The sequence below is a fragment of the Acanthochromis polyacanthus genome, chromosome 3 (assembly GCF_021347895.1).
Source record: "Acanthochromis polyacanthus isolate Apoly-LR-REF ecotype Palm Island chromosome 3, KAUST_Apoly_ChrSc, whole genome shotgun sequence".
Lineage (NCBI taxonomy): Eukaryota > Metazoa > Chordata > Actinopteri > Pomacentridae > Acanthochromis > Acanthochromis polyacanthus.
In genome coordinates, this window is record NC_067115.1 from 10658192 (window position 1) to 10679816 (window position 21625).

Below are 21625 nucleotides of genomic sequence, written 5' to 3' on the forward strand. Positions count from 1 at the left end.
TTGCTGCCTGCATCGAAGCAAATGGAGGCCATACTCGGTATTGACTGTTGTGACTGTTTGGCAGGTGCCGTTTTCTTTTGTGAAATTCTTATTTTGACATTCTTGAAACTTTAGATTTTTGTTTCTGTATGCCAATATGCTAAACAAATGATTCATATGAAGAAAATCCAGTTTCGGGCTTCAAAATAAAAATTACGTTGAAAAATATGGTCTCAAAGTTTTTAATGACTGTAAATGTACTATGCCTGGTTTATCCTGTTGGTTTCCGCTGACATGGTGGAAAACCTCAGGACACAGCCTTGGCAGGTGGCATCGCATCACCATCACATGGATCAACCATGTAAAGTCAAGCCTTCAGCCATTTTAGAATATAAAGTGCTTAATTAGCAGCTGACATATTATACAAGCTGTAGTAAATAACGGAAGAGGTGTTTAATAATGTACATTATATAAATTTAGGGAAAATTAAGACGTTAAACGCTGACCAACATTTTTTTTTTAAATCTCATAAAAAATTAAAAATTTTTTGAACAAATTTACATTTATTACCCGTATTCTCCAATGACATGACCAACAAAAATATACATCTTGATTTGACAGCAATCAAATTGGTGCAAATTCACAATGTGTACAATGATATAGATGAAGTTTAGAATTCTAAAAGACGAGTCAATGTTGTTCAACATTGTTTTGAATATACCTAACGCTTCAAACATTTCCATGAGAAAAAAGAATTTTCCCAAGCAAAACTGCACAATATTAAACAAAATACCAAAACAAACAGTGACACATCCTGTTTAGGTATGTCTAGGCAAAGCATGAGGAGACATTTTAAAGCTAACACAAGTACATTCACAACACTCATGTCAAGACATCATCAGATGTGGTTTGTGGATGTGCTCAAGTGAAACTAAAGTGTTTCTGCTCAGACTGTACTTGAATGAAATTGTGTCAGCAGTCAAGTTACATTCATTGGATGTAAAGAATTTAAGCAAAGATTGCAAAAACATTCAACTGATCGAATTCTTGCATGGTGAAAAGTCACCTGGCGTCCAATACAGATGCAATTTTACTTAAAACTTGTTTGAGGTGATAAGTTACTGTAAAAGCAGTACAGTTAACTTTTATTGCCATTTGTGCAATAGCAGCAGTAAAAAACTATGGAATAGAAACGGCAGTATAAATAATATAAACTGTATCAATAACTTCCAATTATAGATATTTTCACAGTTAAACTTAAGAGCATGCTGCACGCAATTCCAGCAAATCCTGTGCATGTTTGTGCACAGGTTGGAAGGGAAAGGAGATGCGAGGAATTGAGGCAATGGGAACAAAAGAGATGGCAAATCTTAAAATGGGTGCAGCAACTTCCTTGTACTTGCTGTAAGGTTGCCATGCAACCAACAGCGACGCTGCGTAAGTGCTAGTAAAGGGAACAAATTACTTATCCAGAAATAACTATAGCCCATGAGCCCATTCTCTGACGTAAACTTTTTTTCCATATATCTACATGCTATCTTCTTGTACTGAAACTATTCTCTCTAAACAAAAAATATGTTGTGATGAACACGTTACAAAAAAATGCATTTGATGTACAAGTGCATTACATCAAGGAAAAAACAGCATGTTGTCTCACATCATCTCTGATGATGCTATTTCTAATCACTGCTGTCAGTTCGTCAAGGTTCCATCTTGGATGTCCGTCCCTCACTGTGCTTTGTGCACATTTTTAACATGCTTTTTCAGGTGGCCTGACTGTGTGAACTGCTTGGGGCAGTGTGGGCAGGAGTGTGGTTTCTCCCCCGTGTGGATATATTTGTGCCTTTTTAAGTTATTAAAATCTAAAAATCCTTTTCCACAGTATGGACACCAATGTCTTTTCTCGCCATTATGCCATCGCAAATGCACATTCAGCTCCACTCTCCTTGTGAATTTTTTGTCACAATAGTTGCAATGGAATGGTTTCTCTCCAGTGTGTATCCGGATGTGAACTTCCACATCTCGTTTTGTAAAGAATCCCTTGTTGCAGATCTGGCAAATGAAACGCTTTATCTTGCTGTGCACCATCTGGACATGCTTGGTGAGGCCAAAACGATAGACAAAACCCTTCCCACACTGCTGGCAGATATGGATCCTGCCATTTCGGTGCACTCGGCCATGCCGTTTGTAACTCTTCACATCTGGAAAACTCTTTCCACAAAGTGTGCATGAGAATGGCCTTCGACCTGTGTGGAGACCAACATGGCTCTCCAGTGCAGCACTGCTGCTGAGGATGCGACCGCATTCCCCACACTGGTTCCTCAACAGATGCCTACCTATGACTGCCAATGGCTCTAAGGGCGAGACAACAGGTGATGCTCTAATAACTAGTGAGGGACAGACAAAGCTTTGCTTGTTTGGTTTTGTCTCTGTATTAACAGATGACAGCAATGATTTTCTTTCTCCTGCTGGAGGCATTTTATCAGCAGGCATTACAGGTGGAATCCACACTTTGGCTCTACATATTTTCACAATTTCACACTTGCCCTGATTCTCTGCTAGCTGGTGTTTCTGCAATTTTGATTTGTGAGAATTTCTCATTTTAGCTATCGTTTTAGCTTTTGGTGCTTTAGCTAGCTTGACAGAATTTAGAATTTTAACACTCCTTCTGGGGGTTTCAGCCATGATAGGGCCTTCAACACTTTGAGAAACAGTTTCACTGTTACTTTTTTTAGTACTATCTGTCTGCATACTATACCTTGTAAGTCTGAAAGGAGAGCTGAATTCCTTTTTAATCTGTTTAATGCCAGGACTGTTTATAGTGAAAGTGGAATTCCCAGACATTTTAGAGCTTGCATCATTTTTACTATAACTACAGCTCCGCAGACTAACAGCAGTAGATTCAGTCTCTATAGGAGTAGCTCCTTCTCTGGTCGACCTTATCGGGGATGCAGAACAGAATTTTGGTGTTGCTTCAGGTCGTCTAGCCTTTGAGTGAGATTTCAGGTGACTTCGCAGTCGGGCGACAAGCAATTTTTTCTGTAAGCTTTTCTGGTCACAGGTTCTGGTCTCTGAGAATAAAACTCTGGCATCTGTAAAATTATCAGAGGTTGCCTGCAAGAAAATGGAAAGGTAATTTCAGCGAGATATAAATTACAAAACAACCACATTACTTTACTGGATATGCAGTTAAATACAGGACACAGTGACCATAAATATCATTTACAAAATCTGCTCATGTAATCTAAAAAAATCAACACCTTATTCAGTTTCAATATGGCTTACGTAAAATTTCCATTTACATAACTCAAAATAGTGATTAACCACCTAGTCCCAAGGGTGATTTAACCTTTAGACAGCTTTAAAGCACCAACTGGGGCAGTGTTAGTGCAACGGCTAAGTTTCTGAAATACTGATCAGAAGGTCAGCAGTTCAAACCCTGATGCAGCCACTATCAGGCCCTTAACCTTTCCTGTTCTGGGGACTCTGTACTATGGCTTACCCTGCGCTCTGACCCCGATTGGGATATGTGAAAAATGTTTTACAGTGCTGTATTTGTGACAAATACAGGCATATTATTATTAACTACATCAATGTGAAGTAACAGTACAAGTATTAATTCATCCCCATAAACTGTGTTTACCTTTGTTGTTACTTGTATTGGTGATTCTGCCAGCAACGGAGTTTCTGCTGGTGATGGAGGGTCAGGTGTGTCCTTGATGGGTACCTGTAGGTGGGCATCTGATTGTTTGTCCTGCACTTCATTGCTGCATATTTCCATGGCCAAATTAGGGGTTTCTGAAAACAATACGTGATTATCTGACTTATCTGTCATCTGGGAGGCATTTGCAGACACAGCAACAGATGTTTCTGTTAAACTGGAACAACTACTGGAGGATAAGGCTGGCACTTCTGAAAGAGACACCGTTTGTCTCAATGGCTTCTCTTGTGTTAACAGTCTTGAGACCAAGAAGGATTCTTTGGTTGATACTGGAAATGGCAGTCTGGTTAATCTGACCACTGCCATGAGTTTCTGTTCAACAGCTGGTGGCAACACTGGAAACACAGATGTTGGTACTTGTCCATCTGACATTATTAAACTGGAACAGGCTTTGGTTCCAGAAACAGAGGCAGTTTGTTTGGAGGTTTCTAGGCTGTCAGTGGTATCGTCATTTTTTTGAGACAATATTGGATTGTGTAAAGCAGAAATACTCGACTCCGGTGACGAGAAAATCAGTTGGGTCGATGACTCTGTAACTGGAGCGGTTGGTTCAGCACTATTTTGCTTTACTGTCAGTACAGTAGTCTGTGACTGATGTTTCCTTGATGCCACAGCTGACAACTGTGTTGGAATTGTAAGTGCTTTTGAGTGTGATAAGGTCCCTAAGTGCTGTTCTGCTGAGTTTGTGGGTAACTGTGAGGGGAAAACTGGAAAAAAATTTCTGGAGGTAGCATTTACTGTCTGGGGAACAGAAGAATGGGAAGATGTATCGGGTGGTAACCCTACAACTTTAGAAGAACAATCCTGTGCTGACGATGCCCCAGTAGAAAGCTGGGTTGGAGACACCGCGGCAACTTTTTGAGACGTAAATGAAGATCTTGACTTTGGCATGACGATGATTGCATGAGGTACTGCTTTATTTGGTTTACTGGGAGCTGTCAATGACATCAAAGGATGAGTAAGCGACTGTGCGGTGGTTTTAGGTGCTGTGGCTGATGGTGACAATGACAATGTAGTAGTATTAAAAGGAGAAGGTGCGCGTTTTTGTTTTGGTATGACAACCGCAATGTGGGCATGAACTTCACTGGTTGCAATGGCATCTGTAATGTGAGGAGTCTCAACAGAAGTTGGCTCTGTTGGGATCTTGTCCACCATTTGCAAAGTACCCTCACAGGGAGCAGAATGGGTCTCAGGTGGTGCCATTTCTTGGGTGACTGCATTTTCCACTGTTGACTGATTCATGGCTTCAACTAGCAGCATTGCATCCTGAAGTGTGACTGAGGTGTGGCAGTCATTGAGGTGACTTGATGGTGCTTGTGATGAATCTGCTGGTCTGGTGTCCAGTGATTCGTTTGCAGATGAAACTTCAGTTAATGGAGAATGAATTGCAACTGAAACCGATATCGGCAAAGAATCAACCCTTCCGTTCTCCATGTCTTCAAAAGCAGGGTATAATCTGTCCTGCACTGATGGAGTGATGGCAGATGAAGTCTTTTGAGGCTGATCTGGAGATGTTTGCAAGAATACCCCCTCCTCTCTTACCAAACACAAATTTAACCCCTTCTGTTCTCTTGAAACATCAACTGATGATGACTGAAGTCTGTGTTGTTTCATTTTCTTTGGAGGAGGTCCTCTTCTATGGCGTACAAGCAGATTAGGCTCTGACTGATTCTCTGTATGGTGCATATCAGATTGTTCATTTACTGATGTGTCAGTGTCCCCTTGACAGTGCTGGGGGACTGATTGGTGTTTTCCAGATATTGTGAGTTCTCCCTGCATCCTTTTTTCTAATACAGTCTGATCAAACTCAGACTCTTCTTGCAGGTCTTCCTTTATTGCAGCTAGTGAAATAGCAATTGTAGGCTCTGTGTAAGATGACTGGTTCTGGGTTCCTTGTACACTGCTACCCATTTGCAAACAGGGTGGCTCCAGAAGTCTGGTCTCTACATTTTGTGTTGAACTTTCCTGCCTTGCAAGAGGTTCTTCATTTTCAGCTCCACTAACAGAGGCCTGCAGCAAACCTAGAAACAGCAGTGCAAAACAAAACAGAGGAAACATGAGAAAAAAGTTAATAATTAAAGTTGCAGGTTTATTTTAATCTTACAAATTCCCTGTTGGAAAACTAGACTATTTACATCCCTCACCTGCTTGTCCACAAACCACAGTGGGCTCAACTTCCTCCTGCTTCAACACAGTCTCCAATTCCTGGTGGACAGAGGCACAAAACCAAATTTTAGGAAGACAAAAATGGTAAAATAATGTATAATGCTGCAATGATACATACACACCTCTTGTTTGATTTCATGAGCAATGTAGTTGTGCTCTAGTATGCCCTCAAAAGTGTATTGCTGCATTTGGTTTTGCAGTGACTGACAGTGCTCCACCAGCACTGCACGGACAGGGACAAGATCTGGAAACACACAAAATCTGGACTATTGGTTATTTTTTAAACTACAGTTCTAAATATTGAAAACAGGGTTGTACTTGATGCTGCACATAATTGAAGTAGAAGAAACTGATGTGCACAATGTGCATAGCTGCATCTTATTCAAAACTGAGGGTGTTTTAGTTTCCCTCAATCATTCGGCATCTGAGTGATAGTATTCATATTTTAGGGTACTTTAGATTTTTTTAAAGTCCCTGTCATGCCAATAAATAAACCTCTAAAATCTCATGTCTCTTCATCAAAGACATACATTTAGAGACATTGTCATGACAATAAAAACACGTGACAACAAACTACAAAAATGGACACATTCTGGGGCCCTGCATTGGTTGAAGTCCCATTCAAGTTTATTTTGTTCATACTACATTTGTTGTATCAAGCTGTGAGCGCAGTTACAACATGGCTCCTGCTGAGGTGTTGTTGAAGTGTAGAGGAGATGCTCGCTATGGGGCTTATTAACCGATCCAATCGAGAATACAGGTTCCTGAATGACAGTCAAAACAAACACAATGAGCTTGAACTAATAGCACAACGTTACAGTAGCTTGTGTCTTAACTTTCCTTTGGCCTCAATAACATCAAACAAGCACTTCAAGTAGCTGTGGATTGGACCTCCATGATATTCAGGAAGATCTTTACATGTTTATCCTAACAGAATAGCTTTAGTTTGGCTATATATTAGGATGTCTGGAGTGAAAGTTCATAAAAAGTTCAGTTCAGACAATTTCTTTTATCCCAACACTCTATTCATTTGTAGTCCAGTGCCCAGTCCATATATTAAATATCTTCAGACAACCAGATATAGTTAAAATGCCAGAGGAAATATGTTAAAAGTATAGTAGACCATAAGTTAATAAAGCATAAAGAAACGTGACCACATCTTGCGTAATGCAGAGCCACAGGATATGACTATTTCCATGCATGAATCAGGGATAAATACACATAAATTTATTTAAGGCTATTTTAAATAATATTTTCAAGGAAGTAAACATGTGATTGTTTGGTTTGGCAAAGAGCATTAGCCAAAATCACACCATATTTTTTTTGAGAGGTGCACAAAAAAGAAAGAAAATCACCATTCCCAGTATAACCTTGACCCGTACTGTGATATTTGTTACAATAATCCCAATGTGACTTTTAGCATATAGTTCCTCTCACAGTTGCAAAACTGACCCTGAAACCAAAGTATGGTTTCCCTCTCATTTTTGAGCCGCACAGAGGAGCTGTTTGAAGTGTTTCCGTTTACATTAATTAACTTAAAACTTACATACCGTCACGTAGGATTATCAGACAATTGCACTGAAGAGGTTTACACAGCTAATGGTGGCTAACAGGCTAATTTATAACTCACCACACTGGACAGCACTGTCGCGTTTCTCAGAGCCGTCATTTTGTCCTGAAACTGTGTTATTTTCTCCGTGATCAGCCGTTTGGCTTTTTGCACTTTCATACAGACTACATCGTGTTTTGAGGTCTTCATTCTCCTTCTTCATTCTGGATATTTCTGCCTTCAACTCGTCCACCATAGTTTCGAAAAGTTTCGTGGTTTCTGCCACGGCGCTCTTCAGCATGCCGTCCATGAAGGAGGCGTACAGAGTCTGGAAATCGTCCGCTGACATCTCGGTGTGTTTCGCGGTTCCTCCACTATTCGAGATGATCCCTCTTCACACAGCACATTGACGGCACCGCTTTTGAAAACACGGCATTAGGAGTCGCTTCAACATGGCTCCTTCACACGCACAGACGCGCTCTCATCCCTGCTTCGTGTGACGCACATCCACTGAGGAAGCTGGCCGAGCTGATGCCCGATAATCTTCTACAACTGTTAACGGTTCTGTTTTCTATCAGTTTACCTGGTAAAATAACAATAAACTAGTACTTGTAGTAGTAACGAATCGCCACTGACGCCCTGTGTACTACTGCTGACCAAGGAGCGCCAACAGTCCCTCACTCTTCTTCTACTGCCGACGATGCTTCCTCTTCTTCTTCTTCTGTGAGTTTGCGGCAGACGAGACGTATATGCTCACTGCTGCGCCCCAGTGGTCATTTGTTGATTTTCCATTGACATATTTCCGCCAAACGCTGCACTGTCTCCTCACAGCTGGAAGACCCCCCGGTTTGCGTCTCGGCCAGTGATTTTTCTGTGTGGACTTTGCATGTTCTCCCTGTGAATGCATGGGTTTTCTCCGGGCACTCCGGCTTCCTCCCACAGTCCAAAAATATGCTGAGGTTAATTGATCACTCTAAATTGCCCGTAGGTGTGAATGTGAGAGTGATTGTTTGTCTGTATGTGTTGCCCTGTGACAGACTGGCGACCTGTCCAGGGTGTCCCCTGCCTTTGTCCGAGTCAGCTGGGATAGAGGCTCCAGCACCTCCCGTGACCCTAATGAGGATAAAGCGGTGTAAAGAGAATGGATAGTCATCTTTTCAACTTTGTCAACTTTCAAAAACAAACGCTAGGTAATATAAATTAATTGGTTATCCAAAATTTATTGTAATTATTTTTTTCCGCAAGACATTACCAGTTTAGGATTGTTTCCTCTAAGTTTATTAATCAGACAAGATCAGGATCCAATTGAGTTTCTCCAACACGGAAGACCTGGTAATTATATGACAATACTAGCCTTGTACTATCATCCTTACTTTTAATCATACTTTAATTTCTTCATCCATTGTCACCAACTTTCACTGCTTCTCTCATCTGCAGTTCAGATTGTACAAAAATCAGTTCAGCAGGTGAAAAAGTGATTATCTGCCAAAAATTGATTCCTGCCCATGGGGACAATAATTTTCATGTATCTGCATTATTTTACCTGTCCTGCACCCTAGATTATAACCAATCCAATTGTTTTTGCCAATTGAAATAGTTTTATAGACCAATTCAACTGATATACAGTTCCCCACCAGCCTATACATTGTGGCTGACATGTTATCAGAATGATGGAATTTCATTTGTGAGGGTCATATTTTAAACTTGATTTCCCATAGAGCAATTGCAAAATCGATAATGTCTTTATGTATATTTCTATCATGTCATTCACAGTCTCCAAATATAAACAAGGATATTAAACATACCAAAAACATATAGCTTAAACATAAAAAATATACAATAGCACTGCCTGAAATTATAAATGACATATCTGATACTACAAACATTTCTTTGACCACAATTCGTTTTCATGTAACAATTGTTACATGAAACTTTAACATTTCATAAAAGAATACTTGTGCTTTCACCATAGACACTAATTCATATATGTTTGCGCAATATGATTATTTCACCCCAATGAAAGCAGCTGTTGATCACTTTTAGGCACACCACGTGTTACGTCTATGCGCGAATTTCGCGTTCTCGCTGAAAATTGTCCTATGTCGCGACCAGTAATTCAAATACCGGAAGTGCAGTTGTTTACGGAATCAGAAGAAGCTCAGCGTAGCTCAACGGTAAACATTTTGTAACGTTAGGGTACATCTTATTCAAATTCCTTTTGTTAAGAAAATCATATTTTACTTAAGCTACATTATTTGTGTGACGAACGAGGTACATTATGTTTCGGATATTTGCTTTCCAAACAGTGTTCGGAATCTCTGAGTACAAACTAGTGCGATAAGCTAGTTGGCTAACGTTGGCATCACAGGTGACCACACAGCCCGTTTAACAGCAGTTTTGGTGTCGTGGAAGTAACCAAGCTGTAAATGTAGACAGATTTATGTCTACAACGCGTTTAACTACGCTGAGAGTCAAATTAAAGAAACTAGCACATCCATTGTGCACCGGCATTAGCTTTAGCCAACAAATGCTGTGCTGCAGGCTTTGTGGTGCCACTTGAAGGTTTCCTCATATTCAGCTGACTTGAAGGAATACCGTTCAGTCCGGTTGTAAGATACTATTAGTATAATGGCTGAGACTATAATAACGTTTCAGTCCCAGCTTTCTGGTGTCATGGAAACCGTCTTCAAGGCTGCCATGTATGAGATCACCCGGCTGGTGGAGGATAGTTTTTTGGAAGAGGTAACGCGGTGCAGGGAGCAGGTCGAGTCCCTGAAGAGGCGGCTGAAGTGGTCGGAGGGTCGACGCAAAGAAAGAGAAGGAGACCGGAGGGGGAGATGCGTTGACTGCGGGAGAGTCGGGATGTCCGATGAGGACAGATCCAGAGCGACCGGTGAGTTTGTGTGGATGGTGTTTACCCCTCCATTGTCAGCCGGTATCCATTCTATCATATGGTGGAAAATCCGTATCTGTTTTGATGGGGGTAATGTAGGGTGATTTTCAGTAATCATACACATAAAAATACCGAGATTAATTACTATGAAAAAATACAAAGATGATGACATGCAATAACTTTGGGAATTCTATTCATTCTTTTTAAGATAAGCCTCTATTAATGCCACCGCATGGACGTGCACAGTGTTACAACAGCAAGGATGACAGTGCAAACATGTAGGGACATCAATAGAAAAAGGAAAATAAACAAGAAAAAAATATATAAGTAGTGGTAATCTTGTACAGATTTCTCCACATGTAGAGATTTTTTCCTCTGAAAATAACAATAATGCACAGATTTCCTCCAAAGTACAGATATTAAAAGTGCTGATATTGCATTGATTATTTCATTAGTAGAAAGTACTGATACTGCCACCGATATTATTACTGATATTAATGTAGGAGAATAAGTGTTTGTTCTTCCAGTACATATGGTCTCTATAAAAGAATGGATGCCATGAACCAACTAAGTATGAGCATTGTCAGAAATTATAATGGCCCAGGTGAGAGTGGGTTCATAGACCAGAAAGCACGAGTCAGTTAGGCTTAGTTTGTCGATGCTGCCTTTGGAAAACTACCCAACTCTTCCTGAAGGGTTTGATGAAATTGACAAACATTTTGGGAGACAGCATCATGTTCTTTGCCTGGCTATGACCTCAGCTGACATGCAGGCATCCATCATGCCAAAAGCCCATTCTCGTCTTTCGTATGACATCTGTGGCATTGTGTCATTTGAATAAAAATGTTATTTAAGATGACTCTTTATAGTCACTTGTCAAAGGAGTGTCTTTGTACTGGTCACGGCATGTGACTATTTGTAGCTACACCTGATTGGATTAATTCAATAGATGGGAATTTGTCAGCGGTTTAAGAGCTTGTGTTGGACAATTAGTTAAATTTAACCCCTTTCCAATTTCTCTGATTCAAAAAAGGCTGTTTGTATTTAGATTTTTGTAGGAGGATGGTTTTGTGTAATTTTTTTCTTAACAAAATGCTTAATTTTTCAGTGGTAAGTGTCAATAGTTTTGCTATTTGAGGAGCGTTACATTTGCCCGAAAGGGGTTTTGTGATTTTAATTTTTCAGTGTCACTTAAATCTCTTTAGTTCACATTTTACCTGAGATAATGGCACTGTTTAACAATTAACCACACTTTGATATGAGGTGTCAGTCGCATTAGGCCACACTCTTTCACTACACAAACACAGATAGCCTAAAAATGATTCAATCCAACAAACCTTCAAGTTTATATGGTTTTTAGTTGGAAAACAAGCATTAAAAATGATGATTATGAGGTCATGAATGCCCACTTGTCTCATAATTGTGCAGGTAGTGTAATTTGAGAATTATTATGTCATTGATTATATATGTTCTAAATATCCTAAAATGATACAGTGATCCATTAGACTGTGGTCTATTTAAGGCTTTTTAAACACTGAAATATAAATGGGAATAAACATGTTCTTATCCAAAATTACCCCACAATGTTACTATTGTCCTCAACAGACAAAAATCTGAAACAGGAGCATGTGCAACAAGAAGAGATGCATGGTTCATCAGGCACAGATGGAGAAACATCTAGTCATGAAGCAGGAGAGGCAAAACCAGAGGCTCACGGTACCATGAAGCCAACAGAGGTACTATGCGTTACACCACCATGGACCATTTAAACTCAACAAAATAATAATAAAAAAAATCCACATGACTCCCTCATTTTGTTGTACAATAACTTTAGTATATTTAATGAAGCCATGCAAAGTTTGACCTTCATACTATAAATATGTTTTGTGTTACAACTTCTTGAAGTACATAGAAGTGGGTTGAAATTTCACACTTTTTAATTCTCATTCGAGTTCTGTTTAAAACTCAAATCAATTTCACATTCACTCCAGATGTCCAGTCTATGCATTTCAATGGCCTGAAACTCAGAAAGGATTCATAGTTTGAAAGTAAAATTTTGCAGGGTCTCATTAAGTACAATAAAGCTGTTAAAGAAATCAGCTGGTTGTACGGGAGCCATTTGGGAGCCACTGTTTGATTTCTGAAGTCATGACCTATATGAGCTCATTAGACAATGTTTAATTGTTTGAAATGTGTATGTCTGGTCACAGTCAGTGGCAATTTTATGGTTGTACATTTTTTTGTCTTTTTTTTTGTCTTTTCGTATTTCTGTTTAGCATTAAATCATACCTTCCTGTGATGTGTGACATCGAGGTTTTGGTTTGTCATGTGCTGAGTTTAACATCACATTGTGTTGTCTTTCAGTCACCAGATGTACAAGGTGATAAGTTTGATCGACTCCTCAAGGAAGAAGCTCTTCGGATCACACCAGAAACCAATGACACACACGGGTGGGGTGTCAGTTTAGATGGTGAGTCGCTATTCAGATAGATACAGAAAATATTTTATGCTCATAATAAAATCTTGTCAGTTTTCAGTCACATATAAGCATAGAGACAAAGCATAAATGCACAGAATTTAAAGTGCAAAGAGGCTAATTGTGTCTCATAGCAGTAACTGCTTTAAAGTCTTTTTTGTCCTCTCATATCTCAGAAACGGAAGCATCAGGGCTGCCAGGACCCAGTAAACGCTTCACTGACCAGAAGCTCCCAAAGTGCCACGTGAACTGGGAAACTGGCTTCCACCAGAGACAAGAATCAAGCCAGGATGGACATCCAGGTGACCCATCTGAACCTATTTTCCAAAACCGGTATGGCATGGAGGACTTAGGTGACTTTGAAAAGAGTGGTTATGGAGACGGCAACATGATAGACATGGGTAACTTTGATGGGTTACAAGGTTCACCGTCCCACCTGGGCGAAGATCTTAATTACGTGGGTCACTATAATGAGGATGTGGAAGCACCAGAAGGAGCTGAGCATCAGGCTTACCAAACAGGTGCCCCACGGAATAAAAGAGGTACAGCCAGTTCACCTTCAGGTTCACCCTCCAGGACTAACATTAATGTAGGTGGAGAGTTCAGCTGTTTACTGATTAATGAGGAAGGGTATCTGCAGGACCCAAATGTTTTGTACCCTGAACAAGTGTCTGGTGATTCAGGTAACAGATTGAGCTTTCGGGGTCAGGGCATTCGTATCGACCCATCTCTAGACGGCACAGAGGGTATGTATGGGCCCTCAGCTACATACAGTGATTCATTAAATGTGGGTGAAAGACTGCAGCATCAGGTAGCGGGGAGAGCAGGACGGAGGCACACCTGTAACCAGTGCTCCATGTCCTTCCCTGATTCTGCTTCCCTGAAGACCCACAAACAGACACACAAAGGCAGCGCACAAGGGCCGCCATACTCCTGCAACCAGTGTGGAAAGACCTTCACTCAAGCTTGTAACCTCAAAGTCCACCAGAGAATTCACTCAGGGCAGGGGCTCCACCTCTGCAGCCATTGTGGAAAAGGTTTCCCTTCTTTTTCGGACCTAAAGTCACACAAATGTGGCCAAACGGGTGACAAACCATACTGCTGCACCGTATGCGGGAATAAGTTCAGTCGCCTCTGGAATCTGAAGTTGCATCGGAGAATTCACACCCAGGAGAAACCTCATCGGTGCAACATGTGCGACAAGAGCTTCACTAGAGCAGACATATTGAAAGTTCACCAGCGTACCCACACAGGGGAAAGACCGTACTGCTGTGCTGTTTGTGGCCTCAGCTTCAAACGCCTGGATCATCTCAAATCACATCAACGGAAACACATGACAGATCTTTAGTACTACAAGGAAAGAGCATCAGAGAATTTATGATTATTTGTGCTTTTATGAGGTTTTAAAATTTATGTTTGTATTTATGTGCCATTGATATGTCAGATACATTTTATCTTCTCAGTTATTATTTAGGAACTTTTATGTTCCTATGAAAAAATTAAGACAAAGAAAGCACCAAATATCACATTTCTCATGTTTGATTAAATAAGTCTTATTTGTATCCAAATACTGCTGCATTTTTTTTACTTAGAAAGTACTGGCTTTGGGTAAATTTGACAAAAAACTAAGCAACACTATCCTTGTGATTACAAAACTGATTCAAAATAAAGCTGACTTTAGACACTGTTGCTTCATTAATTTCTTTTTCCTGGAAATTGGTCCCTGACAAATCCTTCCAAATGACATCAAACGGGTAGAGAACGAAAGAATGAGACAACAGGCTGTGATTGATCTTGGCTATGTCACAACAAGAAATTATGATTTATAATCTGACATGGCGACCATCTCTATTTCCAAAAACAGCATCAATCTCTTCAGTCAGTTCCTTTTTAGACTAATAGTTATAGAATGAATTGCACCTGGCCATGTAGCCTAAAATTTAGTTAATGTAAAGTTAATCCCATGTGACAAACATACAAGGTAAGTGCATTTGAAAATTTCTGTATTGCAGAAATCTTCATATGTGTACAAAAGAAATTGTTACAACTGTCAATACAGTTGTAAAAATTTCTTTAAATAAAAAAAATCTGATGTGTAATTTGACTGATCTGTAAAACTAGGGAGATCATGTCAAAGCACAAAAGGAACAAGTTCTATCCTACAAAGCGACAAGAGAGTCCCTGCAGACAAGGTACAGTAGGTGACTCTTCTGATGGAACATTAAGGTAGTATGATCAAGAGTACGAAAGGTAGAAAGGGAATTTTTGTCGGTCTCATTAAAATATAAGGTATTTAGTTGATATTCTGATGATTTGTCTTTCAGTAGGTTGATCACAGTCTTAGAAAACATTTCTGTGATTAGAATTGGTGCATCTAATAAAGCATCATATCCACCATATGTGTTGACTCACAGCAAGAAGGTTCTGGGCCAATGCATGTTCTTTCCACAGCTGCTTGATGTGTTGTCTGGTTGTTCTAATTTCTTACAAAATATGTCAAACATACTTTTTTAGGAGGGTTATGACCTCAGAACTGAAGTTATTTTTTGACACGATTCTGACAAGTTCAGCCGCTTGGCATGGTATATGAAATAAAAGTCATGTTCCCAAGAAAAAGTTTACCTCATCTCAATTTTTCTGTGAGTGATTGTCTCTACCTCTTACAAAATACTTCACATTCAAATTGGTAAGTTAAATGCATCTGGTAATTCTCTCTAAGGTGAATAATTGGTAAGTAGAAAGCATTTTCACCTTATACCGGTGACAGTCTCAATAGCCAGGATTTCATATCTGATAAACCAATACTGTCAACTTGAAAAGGGCATCTTTCCTCATTTTTACAGTGTCTGAGTTGCATCTGAGCTGGTGTGCTTGACCTGCAGCTCGTAGCAGAAGGTTTCATGCAGATGAGTGAGGTCTGCATATAAATTGCACAATTTAAAGCAAGCAAATACAGAGGGTTCCATCAAGGCCATTTTCAAGTAGTTTCTGTTGAAAGAAATGCTAAAAATCGAATTTTGGTACATAGAAGTGAGATTTTAGTTATTTAATCAATGACTGGACATGACTTCAATTCATCTGCATACACTGATAATCTAATATTAGCATACAGGAAAACAGATTTATTTGGTAAGTATCAAAGACCTCTGGGAAAATAGTGCAAAATCTTAATTTAATTTTCCTGTATCAATAAAATTAGATTTTTCAGTCATCGTTCTGTGATTCCTAATAGCTAAAATTATTCCTTACCCCAAAGACTGACGATTAAATTAAACCTGCTTCACTTTATTGAATCGAGTTTCTTTATGCTTAATGTCCCACTGAGGCCACCGTAGTGTGATGTTTATGACGCCACTTGCAAAAACAAGACGCACAGGCGAGTGTTGAACAGGTAGCTCGGTTTAATGGGTATTTAATATTAATTTGCTTAGCTTAGCGGTCGATACAGCCGAAACGAAAAACTCACGTTGAAATACTTTGACACGTTAGACTGAAATATGTTTTGGAGTATTCGTTGTACAATTTGTTTACGGCTTAATGCGGTCAACGACAGTTAGCTTCCAAATGCTACCGTTAAGCTAAAGAGACACATTAGCTGGCTAACTGTCAGTTACAGTGTATGTTAATGTCAGTAAACATAATCTTAATTCACACTTTTTAATTTAATGAATATCTCCTTGTCACTCATTACCTGGGATACTGACAACAACAAGTGGATATATTGTTGAATAACTGCGATAATGGCGTACAACTTACTACAACATGTAGCAGAACATTGAAGTAATACATTTTAAATCGGAGATCGCGTATTTCATATTTGTTTTCCGACTCAAACACACGGAGCTCTAGCGTATTAACAGTTACAGGACACCACAGCGTTTATCATGTCGGACCTGGACACAGTCATAGTAACGTTTCAGACCCAGCTCTCAGATGTGATGGAGGCTGTGGTGAAAACAGCAATGTTTGAGGTCACCAGGCTGGTTGAGGACGTGGTCTTGGTGGAGGTGAAGCGCAGGAACCAGGAGGTGGAGTCTCTGAGGATGCAGCTGAAATGGACTAAGAGTAAATTCAGTGACCAAGGGAGTAAAGAAGGAGGAAAGACTGGAAAATGCGTCGACTGTGCAAGAGATGATGTGGAACTGTCCGCTGACACTGTTGAGGAAAGGCCTGTAGAGCAACAGGGTGGTAAGAACAATACCTGTGATGACCTGCGTTTTTGTTTTTATTAATGTTATTGTTAATATTGTCCTCTTTTTTCCCTAGACATGTTGAAAAGCTGTGGTGTGAAAAAAGAGGGTGATTCTGTTGAAAGGTGGATAACAAGCAGCAGACAAGAAGTCATATCAGAGTCACCACAGGAGGCAAGCAATCCTTCGAACACACAGAGCCCTGAAAGGCAATCACAGGTGAGTCATGTGGCATGATTGTATGTTGTGTTGGCACAACAAAGGATTATTAATTAATTAGATGTTTCAGGATTCAAATCAGACCAGAGGGGCGTACTACAAAGGAGGTTTAACATAACCTAAGTCAGAGATAACAGGTATTACACTGGTGGTTATCAACTTTCTTTCTTTTTTTGTTTCTTTCTTTGCGCTTGCACAAAACTAATGTGTCATGGGAAGGTTTCACGCCACAAAATGGGTCATGTGCCTCCTACGTCAGTAAAAAGAAACAGACTTTTGTAAAGGAGAGCTATAAAGAAATAAAAAGAGTGACTGCATTTGAAAACGCTGTTACTTCAAATGATACTGGATAGGAATGATGGTGGAAAATTGTTCTTCATGCAAGTCAATATATTTATTTTACCACTTAGTACACTCTCAGTGCATCTAATTATTTCTATAACAGCTGCACATTAGACTCCTAAAACTTGAAATTTAATTAATTTAAACTTGATATTGAAGAAATGCATTTAGGCCTAACGCTGCCTCATAATTAAGGATACGTATAAATCATTTTAGTTCTTGGCTAAATTAAAGTAGTATTATTATCAATTTAATATTCTCTGTGACAGAATCCAGTGGACTAATAACATTTCAAATGTGTGATCTATTCACTGAATAACAGCAGTTTAAAAGGGACTTGGTTGCAAATCAAGACCAAACTTAAAACATATTTGTGCATTTTACACAACTGAATACATGTAGATGCTCATAGCAACACAACACATACAGTTTGTGCTTTTGTAACTGCAAGTTAGATCCTCAGTGTTTCATATGTTTTGTCGCTTGCTCAGGCAATTGAAGAAGAAGATGCGATGCCAACTCTTGATATGAAGGAGGAAGAAGTTAATAATCCATCTTGCTCTTCTATGATTTTTGGAGGATGGAGTGGTACACTTGATGGTGAGTATTGTGAAGAGTCTGTTTATTTTAAATCAGTTTATATAAAGGTCAGAGCTCATGGATAGCACATGGAGCAATAAAATAAAACAGCATTTAGTCATTTTTTTCACAATAAATAAGAAGTGGCTCGACAGTGGCTCGGCATTGTCGAATTGAACCTGACTGGACTCTGTTCAGAACGGAAAATGATGTTTGCAGATTTTGATAACATACACATATATCTATGTATAAGATTTACTATTAGAGCCGAGCACATGGGTACATTGATGTTACTTAACATCTGGTTTTTGCTGAAGTTTCAAGAGGCTTTCAGCAGCAGCCTCATACTGTCACTATAGAGGCACTATAGAGCAGCTGTGATAAGACGGGGTGTTGTATGCCAACTTCACTGATATAATTATGGCTATTCACTATGGTAAAATAACTTGAAGCATTAGTAATTATGCATGCAACATTTGGTACTACTGCCAATAAAAAATGAAAGAAAGTCACTTTCTTAACTTATTATAAATAAATACCTTTTTAAGTTTGAATGGAGTTTAAAAAGGAGTTAACCCATGTTAAACCTCATTTAGACATTTTTTTTGTAGTTTTTTAGGGTTGTTAGACCATGGACCGAACCCTTGTTTCTTTCTGACTAATTTTTCTAGATGAAGAAGTACCGAAATCCGACAGTCCTGCTGAGATGGTTGAGGCACAGCCAAAAGAGACTCAAAAAAACGAGGAATTACTGAGGACTGTCATTAAGCAAGACCCACAGATATCATATGGATTTTGTGAAGACCAGCAGAAATCACACATTCCTACAGATCAACCACATGTTTTGTCTTTGGAAATGGACACCAGTTGGACTGGCCTGACTGTCAAACCAGCTGGATTGCTGCAAAATCACAGAGTTGGAGCTGAAAAGGAACGTGATTCAGTCAAAACTAAAGGTTCTCTGAAGCGTACAGAGCATGAGCTGTCCGACTCTGTCAGAGCAGATGTTCAGGTTACCCCAGGCAGAGATCAGATTTCAACCTCAGGATCCCCTAAGGCAAGACTGCAGCACAGTGCTACTTTGGGAGTGACTATCAAGGAGGAAGTTATCATTGATTCTGATGGGTGTGAGGAAAGTGAGCACGTAGGAAAGAAAGTGACAAAGTCTGGGATGGCATCTCTCTCCTGTTCAGTAAAACAACACAGGGTGAGTTCACAACCACACAAACCAAACCACATTTACCACAAAGCCACTGTGCAGGAGGTTATGAAGCTGCATTCCAAAGTGAGTACAGGGGTCAGATTGCAAGCCGCTATACAACACCTCCACCGACCGATGAAGAAGCCCTCACACACACTTTTGAATAGTACCAATGCTGCACTGTCTGTAGCTCACTCTCAGGTTGTAAACTTAAATAACCTCAACAGAATTCCTTCCACATCCAAAGCCGCTCCTCCTCCTGCATCCTCAGTCCAGCGAGTTCACCTGGGTGACAAACAAACTTCAGCACTTAACCGACCTGGCGCTCCGTGGGTCAGCATCAAATCGCAGCATCAGTCAGCAAACTCTCACCACGCCAACCCTACCCCCCATCCAGACTCTCACCCTCATGTGGGCCCCAGGCACCTTCTGCGCTGTGGTCAATGTGGGAAGTGCTTCCCCCACCCCAGCAACCTGAAAGCCCATCTGCAGACTCACACAGGTGAGCGGCCTTTCTGCTGTTCGCTCTGTGGTCGCAGCTTCACGAAGCTGAGCAATCTCAAGGCCCACCGACGCGTCCACACTGGAGAGAGACCGTACTGCTGCTTGGCCTGTGGCAAACGCTTCACCCAGAAATGTAACCTGAAACGCCACCAGAGGATCCATCTGGATGTATGATGATGGACAGCCAGTGATCAAAAGATACGTTTGGTGTGTGTTTCTTTTAGGCTTCATCCACACTAATATATTTGAATTTTAAAATGCATAACTTTTCGACATTTACCTAGTATCCATGCTACTCTGGTGTTTTAGAACCCATAAACCTGAGTGTTTTAGTTTGAAAACTCCGGGATTCATTGTAGCCTTGAACAGAGACAAATGGACTCTTTGAAATGATGACACAGACACATGGTTTGTTCTTCTGACTGGTCTAAACTGTCAGTATGTGTTGTTCACCGCTTTATATTGCGTGACAGTTTTCCAGAAGTAAAGCTATCAGTATACCAGCGGTTTATTCAACTTGTATAACAAATTACCAGCGTTACTTACTTCATTGTCTACGCTAGCAGCTGTTGTGCAGTTCATGAAATATTTGTTTTTTGACATTGTTGTTCTTCCTCTATAGTATTTTCTACAACTGAACAACTTCACGTTTACACTGACACCTGCATGCCTAGTATATGTGAATCGTCATGTGATATGTGTATTCAGGAGTGTTAATTTGACCAACACTCTTCCGGGCAAAGATTGTTTTTTTGTGTTGAAACACTGGTTTTAAAATGAAAGCATATTAGTGTGGATGTAGCCTTCAATTACAATGCTACAGAGTTTACATTGCAGTGCCGTACAAATTGTATGACGCATCACAAGACTGCGTCCGTGTACTTGTCTGTTAAAGTGTCATCTCAAATTCTTCTGTGCATTCCAGAAAGGTTCATCTAGTAACTTTTAGTTGCTCTAGTGTTATTAACAGATGAAAGGCAGTGTGTTGTTAAATGTAACCGCAAAGATAGTTTCAACTTGTAGTCAATAAATGACTGTGAATACTCTTTTTTTTTTTTCTGTTTTGTTAATCTGTGAGAACAAAAACAGATATTTGCTATCGATCAGAACCTGTATTTATCATAAGAGAAATTTTGGGCAAACATAACTCCAAAAATGAATGATCAAACTTCCCCTAAAGTATTGTGAAATTAAACAGAGGTACACATTTCTGTGAAGTTGTTTGATGGTAGCTTTAGTAGTAGTTGATGGCTGCCTCACAAAAAGGGTTGAGAACAAACATTCTTATACATGCTAATTAATGACTTTTGATGAAAAACAGAGTGGAAGCATTAGAATTCAGAATAGTGTCATTTTCAACATTTGCACTGCATTTCAGCATTTCATATGAAGTTCCACCATTGATTTCTTGGGTTGCCTTTTTTGCTTCAGTTTGAAGTATTTCCTTCATCTTTGCTTGTTAATGTATTATAAATCTAGTAGATTGTTGTTAATTGGAGATTATCGGAGGTGGTGAAGATTTTTTTAAAAATCACTGACCACGTACTGCTGTGAACAAAACATAATTTGAAGATCATTTTTGGGTAGTATGTGTGGTTTTGTTAAAAACTTGAGTGTGTTTTATTTCTGTGAAGATTTCTGTACCAAAACCCTGAAAAGTACATCTTTTGAAAGATTGAGAGCACTCCATTTGTCATTAGTATCATGAGTGGTTGCCGAATTCATACATATTTTTACTTATTAAATACAGCTCTATTAATTTTTTTAAACACTCAGACAAAAATTCCTTAATTTTAAGTTATTCAA

The 21625-nt window shown here is 39.6% G+C and overlaps 3 protein-coding genes across 4 annotated transcripts; 2 read left to right on the plus strand and 1 right to left on the minus strand.

Moving 5' to 3' along the window:
• Positions 1 to 205: 205 nt before the first annotated feature.
• LOC110953490 (zinc finger protein 777-like) lies at positions 206 to 8144 on the minus strand. Its single transcript, XM_022197520.2, has 5 exons — positions 7497 to 8144; positions 5989 to 6110; positions 5845 to 5905; positions 3623 to 5721; positions 206 to 3093 (listed from the first exon to the last, which is right to left on the minus strand). Exons 1-5 carry the CDS (start codon positions 7762 to 7764, stop codon positions 1708 to 1710), a joined length of 3936 nt encoding a protein of 1311 aa, XP_022053212.2. The 5' UTR covers positions 7765 to 8144; the 3' UTR covers positions 206 to 1707.
• Positions 8145 to 9509: 1365 nt separating this feature from the next.
• Positions 9510 to 14471, plus strand: si:ch73-109d9.2 (uncharacterized protein LOC565042 homolog). 2 transcript variants are annotated; one of them, XM_051945134.1, is made up of 5 exons: positions 9534 to 9589; positions 10071 to 10308; positions 11914 to 12044; positions 12673 to 12778; positions 12961 to 14471. In XM_051945134.1, the coding sequence occupies exons 2-5, from the start codon at positions 10089 to 10091 to the stop codon at positions 14130 to 14132; spliced, it is 1629 nt and encodes a 542-aa protein (XP_051801094.1). In that variant the 5' UTR covers positions 9534 to 9589; positions 10071 to 10088; the 3' UTR covers positions 14133 to 14471. The 2 variants fall into 2 exon arrangements, with proteins under 2 accessions (XP_022053211.2, XP_051801094.1); XM_022197519.2 differs by having other exon boundaries at positions 9510 to 10308.
• A 1644-nt stretch (positions 14472 to 16115) lies between these two features.
• Positions 16116 to 20865, plus strand: si:ch73-109d9.3 (zinc finger protein 37 homolog). The gene is made up of 4 exons (XM_022197518.2): positions 16116 to 16972; positions 17051 to 17193; positions 18027 to 18135; positions 18786 to 20865. Exons 1-4 carry the CDS (start codon positions 16669 to 16671, stop codon positions 19991 to 19993), a joined length of 1764 nt encoding a protein of 587 aa, XP_022053210.2. The 5' UTR covers positions 16116 to 16668; the 3' UTR covers positions 19994 to 20865.
• The last annotated feature ends 760 nt before the right edge of the window (positions 20866 to 21625 follow it).

What these genes read in the sequence shown, in the direction of transcription:
- LOC110953490 (XM_022197520.2), bottom strand. Translation starts at nt 7,764, where the DNA reads ATGTCAGCGGACGATTTCCAGACTCTGTACGCCTCCTTCATGGACGGC. An exon ending in CGACAGTGCTGTCCAGTGTG is followed by an intron (nt 6,111 to 7,496) that starts GTGAGTTATAAA and finishes GTGTGTTTCCAG; the next exon opens with ATCTTGTCCCTGTCCGTGCA. An exon ending in TGTGGTTTGTGGACAAGCAG is followed by an intron (nt 5,722 to 5,844) that starts GTGAGGGATGTA and finishes TGCTGTTTCTAG; the next exon opens with GTTTGCTGCAGGCCTCTGTT.
- si:ch73-109d9.2 (XM_022197519.2), top strand. Translation starts at nt 10,044, where the DNA reads ATGGCTGAGACTATAATAACGTTTCAGTCCCAGCTTTCTGGTGTCATG. An exon ending in GGACAGATCCAGAGCGACCG is followed by an intron (nt 10,309 to 11,913) that starts GTGAGTTTGTGT and finishes TGTCCTCAACAG; the next exon opens with ACAAAAATCTGAAACAGGAG. An exon ending in GTACCATGAAGCCAACAGAG is followed by an intron (nt 12,045 to 12,672) that starts GTACTATGCGTT and finishes GTTGTCTTTCAG; the next exon opens with TCACCAGATGTACAAGGTGA.
- si:ch73-109d9.3 (XM_022197518.2), top strand. Translation starts at nt 16,669, where the DNA reads ATGTCGGACCTGGACACAGTCATAGTAACGTTTCAGACCCAGCTCTCA. An exon ending in GCCTGTAGAGCAACAGGGTG is followed by an intron (nt 16,973 to 17,050) that starts GTAAGAACAATA and finishes TTTTTTCCCTAG; the next exon opens with ACATGTTGAAAAGCTGTGGT. An exon ending in GCCCTGAAAGGCAATCACAG is followed by an intron (nt 17,194 to 18,026) that starts GTGAGTCATGTG and finishes TCGCTTGCTCAG; the next exon opens with GCAATTGAAGAAGAAGATGC.